The sequence below is a fragment of the Carassius gibelio genome, chromosome A22, assembly GCF_023724105.1.
Source record: "Carassius gibelio isolate Cgi1373 ecotype wild population from Czech Republic chromosome A22, carGib1.2-hapl.c, whole genome shotgun sequence".
NCBI classification, from domain to species: Eukaryota; Metazoa; Chordata; class Actinopteri; order Cypriniformes; family Cyprinidae; genus Carassius; species Carassius gibelio.
In genome coordinates, this window is record NC_068392.1 from 5,683,876 (window position 1) to 5,696,925 (window position 13,050).

The 13,050-nt window shown below is 36.6% G+C and overlaps 1 protein-coding gene and 1 long non-coding RNA gene across 43 annotated transcripts in view; one reads left to right on the forward strand and one right to left on the reverse strand.

The window, feature by feature from the left end:
* LOC127942950 (protein shisa-5) overlaps positions 1 to 13,050 on the reverse strand; it is a 173,506-nt gene that overhangs the window by 83,662 nt on the left and 76,794 nt on the right. For 9 of the 42 annotated variants that reach the window (XM_052539008.1, XM_052539007.1, XM_052539006.1 and 6 more), the window contains one exon: positions 678 to 872. The exons of 27 other annotated variants lie outside the window; for them this stretch is intronic. In XM_052539008.1, the coding sequence (XP_052394968.1) occupies positions 678 to 872 (195 nt within the window). Of the gene's footprint in view, positions 1 to 625; positions 873 to 1,497; positions 1,629 to 2,003; positions 2,161 to 13,050 lie in introns of all 42 variants that reach the window. 6 more of the 42 variants (XM_052538992.1, XM_052538983.1, XM_052538988.1 and 3 more) reach the window with 3 other exon arrangements.
* LOC127942972 (uncharacterized) overlaps positions 11,947 to 13,050 on the forward strand; it is a 53,033-nt gene continuing 51,929 nt past the window's right edge. Inside the window, exon 1 of the long non-coding RNA XR_008149514.1 lies at positions 11,947 to 12,389. This is a non-coding gene — a long non-coding RNA (uncharacterized LOC127942972). The remainder of the gene's footprint in view (positions 12,390 to 13,050) is intronic.

Below are 13,050 nucleotides of genomic sequence, written 5' to 3' on the forward strand. Positions count from 1 at the left end.
ACTAACACATGGCTCCGTAATGATTTATTCTTGGCATGTGAACAAATAGTTCTGCGACAATAAAAAATAAGTTTAGGCAGTTTTGAGCTTCCACATATTTTGGCTCTTGACTTCCACTCACATTTTAAGTGGCTCCTATTTGTGATCCTGGAGCACAAAACCTTAAGTCTTAAGTCAATGGGGTATATTTTTAGCATTAGCCAAAAAAAAAATATTGTTCAAAATGATCAATTATTCTTTTATGCTACCGTAAATATATCAAAACTTAATTTTTGATTAGTAGTATGCATTGCTAAGAATTCATTTGGACAACTTCAAAAGCGATTTTCTCAGTATTTAGATTTTTTTTTGCACCCTCATATTACAGATTTTCAAATAGTTGTATCTCAGCCTAACATTGTCCTATCCAATAAACCATTAATACATTAATAGAAAGATTATTTATTTATTCTCTATTTTGAAACACTGACACTTAAGATTTCTTTTGTGGTCCAGGGTAACATTTGCTGTTTTGCTTCTCAAAGACGGCGCAGACTTAAAACAATAAAAGTTCAACAACATTTGGTCTTGTAGAATGTGCTAGGCTTTATTCTTTGTAAAACAGGTAGATGTTTGCAGATCTTACCAGACTCCAGATACTACATGGTCTCAGTCTATCCAGCACTAGATGTTCTTACTGGCCATGTCATATGAGGGTGGGGGTTCTGGTGCATATGACTGTCCCTGATATGGTGCTGTCTGCATAGGCTGACCCCCGTAACCTGCTTGAGTCGGCACTGGTTGGTATTGTTGGGGCTGGACTACCTGCATTACCGGCTGCATCTGAATGGATTGTGAATTCATGACTGTAGTTACATTTGTTTGTACCGCAGCTGTGGAAAAGAAAAACAAGACAGAAATCAATTAATAATTAAATTTGATTAGCCTACTGAATCATTTATAAACCCCATTAATGGAACATTTCACCGAAAAATAAACATCTGCTGAACACGTTTCCAAGAAACAAATCTATCAAGATATTTTTTACTTTAAACTATCACTTCTGGACAAAGTGAACCATAACAGCACTTTCTCCTGTGAAAAAGTCCAAAGTTTCACATCAAAATCCACCAACATATTTGTTTAGAACAGTTTTGACTATTTTCAAATGTCAACAATGATTGGTCTGTGCATATTTCTCTCCTGAATCAGATAATGAGATAATGAAAAATAATAAAGATTTTTTTTTTTTTACTGGAGATGGCAATATTATGGATAGAGGACTTGCATTTTGGCCAAAAGTGACAATTTTGTGATGTTTTTATCAGCTGTTTGGACAGCAGTTGTTCTGACGGCACCCATTCACTGCAGAGGATCACGTGTGAGCAAGTGATAAAATGATAAATTTCTCCAAATCTTTTCAGATGAAGAAACAAACTCATCTACATCTTGAATGGCCTGAGCACAAGTACATTTTCAGTTTTTGATCAAGTATTTCTTTAACATTAAAACACTTACTTCTGTGTCTTCTGCATGTTTGATAGAAACAGCAGCAGGGGCAGCAGCAGCAGCAGCAGCAGATGAACAAGATAACGAAGGCCGCAAACCCTGCTATTGATAAACCAATGATAAAACCAAGGTTTCTGCCGCTGGACAGATAAAAATATGAAGTAACAAGCATTAGAAAAAGCATCTTCTAGTATATTTAAGCTATAATTGAATCTATAAATCTTATTTATAATAAAATGTTAGTAATTAAAATTATATTTATCATTTTGTAAAACACAAGCTAATTTTCATTTTTGGGTAGACTAACCCTTTAACAATATATACACAACATATTTGAGTGTAAATCTCTAGATTGTATCATGATTCAGTTCACAGAATTAACAGTAGATCACAGCTATGGATGATGAGGGATATTAAAACATTAACTAAATATGAATATGAATTATTGTTAGGGTGTATAAAAAGTAACTTTTGGGTCTATTGTTTTAAGAAAGAAAAGGTTTAAAAATCCTTACATATTGCACATATTTTGATCACGCTTGGATAACCTCAAAATATCAAGGGGGCAGCAGAATCTGTCATTGCAGGTTCCACAGCAGTGCTGCAGAAACCCGCAGTTAAACGAAGGTCTGTACTTGTTCTTGCTGGTGTAATAGCTCTCACAGTCAGCTCCTAAAAGAACATACGATGATAAATTCAAGAGAATTGAGAGAACGGACTTTATAACATGAACATCGTTTAAAAAGTACCGTTAAATCAAGTACTGTACAAATGATTTTTGTACTTGACAGTCATTGGTCAACCAACCAACTTAGTTTGATGTTTGACAATCATTAGACAATCTTTATTATTTTTTTTATTTTTTTTGCCAATTATACTCTTTGTGGCTGTTATGTTTTGAACCCAAACTAACTCAGTCATAAAAATGTGCCCTTTACTGCACAAGGCTTCATTTCTAGGGGAAAATAGTAGGAAAAAAATGAAGCATTTAAATTAATTGAACAGTTACGTACTTAACATTATAATATAAAACCAATATTAAAATGTTCAGAAAAACATCCCTGTTATTGCACAAAGCTCTGTTTTTTTTTCTCGGAATTACCATTTTATGTGTTTTATAATAGTTTTAAAACTTTTAATGTATGCAATAATAAACGATAACACCATTTCATCTAAAGGTATCAAACCAGCTGTAAAATATTCAGAATATTATTCCCTATAATCCACAAGGCTATATTTTTCAGAATAAGCCTTTATTGTTTTTATATACAATACTGAATCCATATTCTTTATGTTTTATATACTGTACCCACTTAAATTAATTAAAACTCTGACACCGTTTGAGATAAAGGTATCAAACCAACTATAAAATCTGTAAATATATATATATATATATATATATATATATATATATATATATATATATATATATATATATATATATATATAATGAGAAAACAAATAATTATATTAAAATCTAATGTAAATTGTGAATATATAGTTATAAGCCTGAATATTATCATGTCTGAATATATAGAAATCTGAATAGTTATAATTCTGAATATAAAAATGTAAATCTAAATACATAGTCATAAATCTGAATATATAAATGTAAATCTGAATGTATAGATATAAGTATGAATATATAGAAATATAGAAATATATATGTACATCCTGTATATAGTTATCAATGTAAATATTTTACTTTATGAATTATTGTAAGTGCATCTTTTCATAGTACAATATGTGCATTGATACATGTAAAGGATACATAGGTATACTGTTTTAATTAACAAAGCATAGGAATTAATATTTAGAGATTTTTACAGTTGTTTTGATACCTTTATCTAAAAATGGCTAATAAAAATGTGTGAGTTTAATTAAAGTATAGAAAACATTAAAAATATGGATTCTGTACTGTAAATAAAAACAATATAATATGAAAAACCAAGCCTTGTGCATCAAATGGTGTTATTTTAATGAATTTATATTACTGCATACATTAAAAGTTGTAAAATTATTATAAAATACATAAAAAGGTAATTCCAAAAAACGGAGCTTTGTACAATAACAGGCATGTTTTTCTGAACATTTTCATATTGGTTTTATGTTATAATGTTATGTAGTTTCATTAAAATAAATCTGAATTTTTATTTATTTATTTTTGTTTTTTTTTACTTTTTTTTCCTTAGAAATAAAGCCTTGAGCAACTTAAAGGGTTAGTTTGGGCTCTAAACGTAACAGCCACAAAGAATATAATTGGCAAAAAAACAATGTCTAAAAAACTAACTTTACAAAATGGGGACACAAAAGCATGTTTAAATAGTTTATTTATTTTATGTAATAAACTTACCGTCTGTTACCGTGAATAAACCCGCAGACAGGAACAGGAGAACCGCTGAGGTGAACGCCATCGTGCTGCTCTTCCTCTTCAACTAACTTCTCTTGATGTTCACAGTGTTACCAGATCAGCTCGTAGGCGTCTAATGAACCAGTTTTAGATTTTCCCCCTCTTTTCCGTCATCAACGTCAGGCAAACACTGGGGAAAAACGAAACCGAAAGAGAAAGAGAAGAAGAAGAAAAACAGCTGTTGAAATTTGTTAAATATGTACATTTAAACATTACCCAATACAATCAGGGTTTGTTTGTGATTGGCTCTAAATATAAATCACAAAAAAATTAAAAAACATGTTTTATATTATATTAGTTTTTATGAAATGGAATTAGCTAGTCTGAATTTGGAGCGATGTAAGTTAATACATTCTTAAAAATAAAGGTTACAAAAGTGTTTTTTCTTAGCAATGCCACAGAAGTGAATATTTAGAGAACACCTTCCTCTGCAATAAATAAGCTTATGTGTGATGTAAAGGTTCTATGTGTGCGTATGCAGCCATATCACCCTGCAGTCCAAGACCGGTTGCCCACTGAAGCTAAGCAGGATTGAGCTTGGTCTGTACCTGGATGGGAGACCTCCTGGAAAACTAGGTTTCTGCTGGAAGAGGTGATAGTGAGGCTTGCAGGGGGTGCTCACCCTGTGGTCTGTGTTGGTCCTAACAGACCCGCTATAAATCAAATGAAGTAAGTTTTCATTCTTCTTTTGGGGGCAAAAAAATGCTCGAAAAGGCTGAGCGATGGTATACTGTTTCCGAACATTCCGATGGAAAAATATTATAAACAAAAGAATAAAGATTAGCCACAGTTCAGAGTCAAGTATCATGTTTGCAATACGAAAGAACCATAATCAGTCCTTTATAGGAAGTCTCATAGTCTGTTAAATTTAAACAGGATGTGGAAAAATAGAGCGTACATGATCTGATCTTCAACATATGCAGCCTGACTGAAGGAAGCAGGAAACTGACCTGCTGGAAAACGATAATCATTTGTTCAGTAAATAAAAATAGGATTGATTTTATTCACACTTTATTTCTCATGTAAAGTTTTTTGTTGTTGTGTGCGTCAGTCACACCATCTCACCCACTGTCACCACAATCCTGTTCTCAAAAACTCATGGCTACTTAATAATTTATTCTTGGCATGTGAACAAATAGTTCTGCGACAATAAAAAAGAAGTTTAGGCAGTTTTGAGCTTCCACAGACTTTAGCTCTTTACTTCCGCTCACTTTAAAGTGGCACCTTGTTGCTGTCTTTCTTGTCGAAGACGGAGCGCACATACATAAAGATGGGTCGGCTAGACTTAGCAATAGTTCAAACAAAATGGAAATTCTGTCATCATTTACTAACTCATGTGTTTCAAACCTGTAAGTTGAACGCAGAAGAGAATATTCTGAAGAATGCTGGTAACAGTTCACAGTAGCCACTGACTTCCACTGTATGAAAAATAAATAAAATGGAAGTCGGTTAATGGCTATCATCAACCGTCTGGTTACCAACATTCTTCAACATATCTTCTTTTGAGCTTGAGGGTGAATAAATGATGACAGAAATTTCATTTTTGGGTGAATTGTCTCTTTATGTATATGAAGTACAAGTATAGCGATTTTGTTGCAACGTGAACTTCTTGTCACAGACTTAAAACAATAAAAGTTCAACAACATTTGGTCTTGTAGAATGTGCTAGGCTTTATTCTTTTTGAAACAGGTAGATGTTTGCAGATCTTACCAGATCTTATGTGGATGCTGGGGGCATATTGTTGTCCCAGAGTAGGTCCAATCGGAAAGGTTTGCAATCCATAAACTGGGTGAAGGTTATTAGTCGGGTAAGGTGAGTACTGACTCTCCTGTGAATGGTGTTGTGCAATCATGACTGTAATTCTTCGCACCATATGTACTACGAAAGATGAATCAAAAGACAGCATTTAGTATGAACAAACCCCACATGTAGCTCTTTGTTCACAAATACTGACACTTACAATGGAGTTTTCCAGAAAACCACTATGGTCACCATGATGATGGTTTACATTTGATGAGGAGAATGAATTGAAGTTTGGCTTCTGCCTACATAGGGAAATTTCTCTGGCCCAGTTCCAGCCCACACAACCAGCTTTTGCTTGGTCCACATACCGCAATGAATGATGGTCCTAGTGTGGACCAGGCTGGCCCAAGTCTCAGCCAAGTTAATTACCCGTAACTTGCCCTGAATTGGGCCAGATCAAAATGTAATACTGGAACCAAAACATAACCTTAAGTAAACCATATCAACACCGGTCTTTAACCAGAAAGCCATAAACTGAGTCACACCTCAGCCTGATCCAATTTTTCTCTGGCCCAGCTCCGGCCCACACAACTTAACAACCACATACCGCAATGATTGATGGTCCTAGTGTGGATCAGGTCTAGATTCCAGACAAGGACCACACATGGTCAGTTCACACTTCCACAAACTTATTCTTATAGTCAGTTCACACTTCCACAACTTATTCTTTTGATGATTGATTCTGGACGTATTCTGTTCTAATGTTATAAGCGCGGGTAAACTGAAGGCTTGTATGAAGGGCAGTCATCGCCAATGACATTACATCGACCGCAAAAGAAGCGGTGAACCGTATTTAATTTTTTCAACCGGTTTATTTGATTGAATTGTCGGAAACAACTGGTTCACTTGAGCACCTGCTCCTTTGCCCCTTAAGTGCCCTTTTGTCAAAGCTAAATTTTCTCGAATTTTTTTTTTTTTTTTGTAATAACGTTCCCTTTTGTGAATGCCTGCCCACGCCCAATCATAATATTAGTAAAATGTATTAATAATAATTTAGTCGTAAATAAAATGACCAACATGATGACCTTTCACCTGACGACAACGACGACGACCTCATCCGACCGGGACGATTCCTCACACCGCACATGCATTTTTTAATTGCCAGAGGATATTTTCAACACCGTGGCTGCTGGTAAGTGGTGTTTCATTCTCAGCGAAGTGATTTTGATGTTTATTTACTTATTATTATTTTACAAGAACGATGTGATGTGAGAACATGCAGATATGTTGTTTATATTGCTGTGTGTAGCCTGTAGTGTAGAAGTAGCGTGCTGTTTGAGGGAGAAAAGTTTCACAGGCATCGAGGGGTCTGGTCTTTTTTATGTTATTTGACTAAACTTTTATTATATTACTGTACTTATTTATTTTGCCTTAAAAATAATTATCACAACACTGGTTAGGCTTATTCAGATTTTCTCATTCTCTGAATTATCATTATAAAAATAAAAACAATTCAGAAATTAATTAAAATATAATTATATTTTAAATGTGACGCAAAAAAAATTTTCTACCATAGCAACAGTATTTACAGCAAGACCACTGTAGCCTGTAAACTCAATAATATCTCTCTGGAAATAAATGTAAAATTATCAATGTCAATAAAAAATGCATAATATACCTGACATCAAAGTGCAGTGTGAAGGAGATGAATAACAAATGTAGACTGTCATTTGTTTACATTGCAAAGGTGTTCAATTTTAGACAACAACAACTACAACAGTAATAATATTAATCCCTATATTCCAGTGTATCAGTTTTTTAATGTTTTGTATCAACATTTAGGTGGACTTACTGATTAGGTGCGAGAGTAGTAGTGATGGTTAAAATAATAGATTAATGCTGAAATAGTAAATTGACCCTTGTTCCTAGATGGACAGAGAGTGGAAAGTAATAGATCAAATGAGGAAATGGAGATAGAGGAAGAAAAAGAGGGAAATGTAGAGGCACAAGTGACAGAAGAGAGCAGGGAACAGCAAGCCAGGAGACAGAGGCTGGTGAGAAAGAGGAAAATGTAGAGGCACAGGTGTTTTCTATAGTTTTTACTATAACCGCTATTCTAAATTATTCTGTAGAACAGAGAAGAAAAATCCATTAGAAACTGAAATTGGGACAATTTCAGTTTCTAATCCCAGAGCTATTATTATATTAAACTTAAAATTGTCTTCTCTATTGTTTCTTTTTCAAAACTGCATCAAAGCATTTGCTGCCGTTTCAATACATAATCATCCATATCTATACGTGAATCAGCAAGGAATGCATCACAGTATATTGCTGTATTGATATTTTGAACAGCACCATTTAAAGCCTTGTTCCATGTGCCCCTTTTATACTTTGAGCACCTGCCCCTCCAAAGGTCTTTGCACGGCCCAGTTCAGAGGGAGTGTCAGCCACGTTAAAAAAGTTAACCACTTAAGTCATTTGTGGATTAATGCGTATTGGAGACGCAAACCATTTAAAGGGACTACTTTGATGATGTTTTTCTTACCTTTCTGGATATGGACAGTAGACCGTACACACAGTTTCAATGGAGGGAGACTTAGAACTGGGACTAAATCTAAAATATCTTAAACTGTGTTCCGAAGATAAAAGGAGGTCTCAAGGGTTTGGAACGACATGAGAGTAAGTTATTAATTAAATAATTTACATTTTTGGGTGAACCAACCCTTTAAAGTTTGAGCATATTGTTTGCAAACTGCAATTGATTAATTAAAAACAAAGTAGTTGATATGCTGTGTTGTTTTTGTTTAGTAGCAGTAATATTAAGCCGTGTCAACTGTATTTTTATATAGTTATTAGCTGTGTCAACTGTATTTTTTGTAGGTGTTCATGAGACCCCCCTTTAAATGACCAGGACCACCCATTGCCCCCCCAATCAAAATTGTCTGTAGCCGGCACTGCTGCGAACTAATGTTGCCGTTGCTAGTTGACATTATGCAGACATCCCAACCTGCAAAAAGTCATTTCAGGGAGGTATCCCGAAGACCCTGTAGTCACCTTCTCAATGAGACTTTGCCTATCTGAATGGGAGAACTGAGATATATTGGAGCAGCCTTCCCTGCGTTTAGCCTCCCTAACATGTTGTGGTCCCTAAAAGATATAGCATAAATTATTATTTCTATAAGCTATAGGCCTATGTAATTATTCGTTGTTATTATGTTTTACACCTATAAGACAGGGGTACACTTTCGTGTACTTTTTTTTTTTTTTTTTTTGTGACACTCTCCTTCTGCTATGGTGCTCCTGTTTCTAGATAGACATAACTGATTAATTTTGTTCGGGAGAAGAGATAAAAGCCCGCCCACACTGACAATTGATTGGTTGATTTGCAGAAAAAGGCCAATCGGGATGCTCTCTGTCTTAAATGGGCTTCATACAAGCACATTAGCACACACACGCAAGGTCTCTCGCTCCCTCTCCCTCTCTGCCGTGCGCGCGCTACACGGTTTGAAACAGTATCTGTTTCGCATGCGCGCTTTTGCTCGCTCGGTCTAGATTCCGGGATATTTTAACTAATTTGCGGGTCTCAGGGAGCCGCTTTCAATATGCGGGAGACTCCCGGAACTTTCGGGAGACTTGGGATGTCTGCATTATGGACGTTAAAAGTAAGTAAAACCGATTACAACTGAGGTTTCAGAGCATTCCAAAAACTCTGTAACGGCTAATTAAACGCATCTAGTTGCGAACCGGAAGTTCGAAGCATCCTACATACGCGTACGCGCAAAGCATAATGGGGTAAGGCCGGTGACACACTGGCTGCGTGGCGTGAGCGCCGCGTGTCTGAAGCGTCCCAGAAGCGTGGCGGATTCTGTGTCTTTACACACCAGAAGCGTGCCTGACGCGGCGCTGGCGCGATGCTGCTGTAGAGGGAGACCGTTGACAGACAGGCTCATGTCTTCATGACAACAATATATACTTTTTTCTACACACCTACACCTACGCCTACTGATAAAGGACACCGTTTTGACGGCGAAATAGATTATGTTTGACAGGTGCAATATTTGAAAATCGATAATTATTATTATTTTTTTTATTACATTTATATCTGAATTTATGTCAACCTATGGACTTTCAAATATCAAAATATCAGGAAATCATATGTATTTGTGTACAAAATTACATTTAAACACATTTTCCTATTATATTTTGCCTGGAAAAGCTTCCAACACGCCCGCGTGTCGCGGTAAAAATAGGCGTCGGTTCTATTTCTAGCAAGCAAGCGTTTGCCGCGCGTCTCACGCAGGCGGTCTGTAAGCTCTAACCTGTTAACATGGGAGCCGAATTAAAAACCGACACGCCACGCGGCTGAGACGCTTGCGCCACGCATCCAGTGTGTCACCGGCCTAAAGCATCACACCGCGTGAAGCATAAATAAAGCATTTCGGTGCGTCTCTAATTATTGGCTGCATCAGAAATTTATATTATATAATATATGCTTTTTTTGAACATTTTTGAAATTTAAAAATATTTTAAAAAGTTGTTTTTTTAAGGCACTCATTCACTCGATATATAATACCTTTTATAACATTTGCTAAACTTTTGAATGCTTGAGGTTTTACTTACTAGTGAGTTGGTTCATAGCACCTAGGAGATGTTCTTCAACAGGAGATCGGCTCCTGCTCCGCAACATGGCCATCAGCAGAAGAATATAGGAGCAATGTGTGACATTATAGCCAACAATATGTAGTTTACAATATTAGGTTTATTAGAAATTAAACTCTTCTACATTTCACCTCTGTTGTAAACTACAACAGAGGTGAAATGCAGAAAAGAGAAAGAGGAAACAGTGGAGAGACTCTCGCTACTTGTCAGTTGAGTAAGTTGGGGCCCCTTTTCCATGGTAACTGCTTCCGCTACAGTTTAAATGCGATTTGAATTCTCAACGCGTGCGCCCGTTAAACCACATTAAAGTAAGGCATTTATACAAATAGTACATAAAAGTAAATTAAAACGTCCTGAAACCCCATCATGTATTGTTCAAGTAGACAATATACCTAAATCAAACTGTAAATTGAATGAGAATATGAAAGCAGTAAATGTAAAACATTTTTTTGAAGTTTAAATATATTTTATATATTTAAAATATATATATATAAATAACAGGATATACCATTCTACAATATAAGATATAATATCATATCATGTAAAAGCCTATCATATGAGGCATGACCAATTTGCACTCAGATGGTTTATCAGAATAAAATTTATTATTCTGTAAATTAAAAAATATTCAGAATTACACAAGTGAGGTGAGTTGGACTAGTTACCAGAAGGTTGCCGGTTCGAGTCTCGGGGCTGGCAGGAGTTGTAGGTGGGAGGGAGTGAATGAACAGCACTCTCTTCCATCCACAATTGTCAGGGGAAGTTGAGGCCTAGTGGTTAGAGAGTTTGACTCCTAACCCTAAGGTTGTGGGTCTGGGTCTCGGGCCAGGAATACCATGACTGAGGTGCCCCTGAGCAAGGCACCAAACCCCCAACTGCTCCCCGGGCACCGCAGCATAAATGCCTGCCCACTGCTCCGTGTGTGTGTGTTCACAGTGCTTCTGTGTTCACTGCTGTGTGTGTGCACTTTAGATGGGTTAAATGCAGAGCACGAATTCTGAATATGGATCACCATACTTGGCTGTATGTCACTCACTCACTTTTTTTAAAATTAAAATCCATAATTCTGCCATCAAACCAGCTCTCTGTTCGATAAACTGGATCATTACGAGTTGGCTCTTGAGTCGAAATGAACAAATCATTTAGACCCTTCACAATCCAGTGTTGTTATCTGGCTATTGAGAATCAGAAATTGTGGTCATAGCACAAAGCCCCTCCCTCGATATCACGGTCTCCGCCATGTTGGAATCAGAATCAGAATGAGCTTTATAGACAGATATGTTTACACATACGAGGAATTTGTTTTCGTGACAGAAGCTCCGCAGTACAACAGAATGAAAGCGACAGCGAAGGATACCGGAGGCGAAACAGGATTGTTTAAATGTGTTGTTAAGAGTAGGTTCTCGCAATTCTGCACTGTTTTACCATGCCTGGAAGTTACTGCTGCGTTAAAAACTGCTGCAGTACCTCACACGATACATATGGAAAACATAGGAACAATGAAATACAGTTTTTTTTAGGTTACACCAAGCGCAAAACAGCGGTATTTGGAGAAGCTCTCAAGCAGCACAGAGACCTGGACCATTTACCTCCTCCATTCACACATATGGACATTGGGAATTATATTGTTTTTTGTTTAAGTTACTACATAATGCAGGAGTTTAAAAGCCACAAGTCTTTGGAAAGTTACGAGGCTTTCTGCTGTTGCTGGGTCCATCTACAGCAGGTGATGAAAACAGTGTTGTACTGGCCAAAGTAAGTTTATTCACATGCGTTTTAGCGTATTGTAATTACATTGCATTTAGAATTAACTGCGACTGAACACTAGATTGTAACGAGATGTTCAATGTATACGAACGTTTCCAACATGTTTTGATGTATGCTAAAGCTGTGTATGTTTAGTTATAAGTTAATTTTTTTTGTTGGGGGCTGCAAAGTGGACAAACCAGTTCTGGGTTAGCTAGGGTAGTTAAATGTGTGATTGCAAGATGTAAATGTCCGGGTTAGATTAAAGCCATTTACAGCGTGAATGCAAAGTGACTTACATTGTAAACAATATAATTCCCAATGTCCATATGTGTGCACTGAGGTAAATTGTCCAGGTCTCTGTGCCGCTGCAGGGAGCTGCCTGAGAGCTTCTCCAAACAACGCTGTTTTGCGCTTGATGTGAGCTTGTTCCTGTAAGGTCCACTTTCTTTCGCCTTATGTTTTTGCATTGCTTTACTTTCTTCCTTTTCTTTCTCGTATTCGTAGATCCGTCTCGATCTGTTCCGCCGACAAAATAAATGCGCAAAAATGAAAGCGCTCTGAAATGTTTAGTCGCGCCTCTGTGAAGTTCTGAAGGCATTGCCCCTGGCAACAGACCCCTCGTATCCTTCCATCAGGGCCGACCGGCTCAGACCCCTCCCAAATCAACCCTAATCGGCACGTGACTCCTCATTCTCAATTAGTGTGTGTGTGAGAGTGTGTGTGTGCTCTTGTTTTTGTGACATATCAGGACACAAGTCTGTATAATGACATGGGTATGACACAGGTATTACAAGGAGAGGGTGACTTATGAGGACATAACCCATGTCCCCATTTTTCAAAATGCTTATAAATCATACAGAATGTATCATACATGTAGAATGTAAAAATGCATTTTTTTTTGAGAAAGTAAAAATGCAAACGTGTGTGTGTGTGTGTGTGTGTTTGTATGTGTGTATGGGGCGGGGGTTTAACTGGTCTCTGGTGAATCCACGTAATCAGGG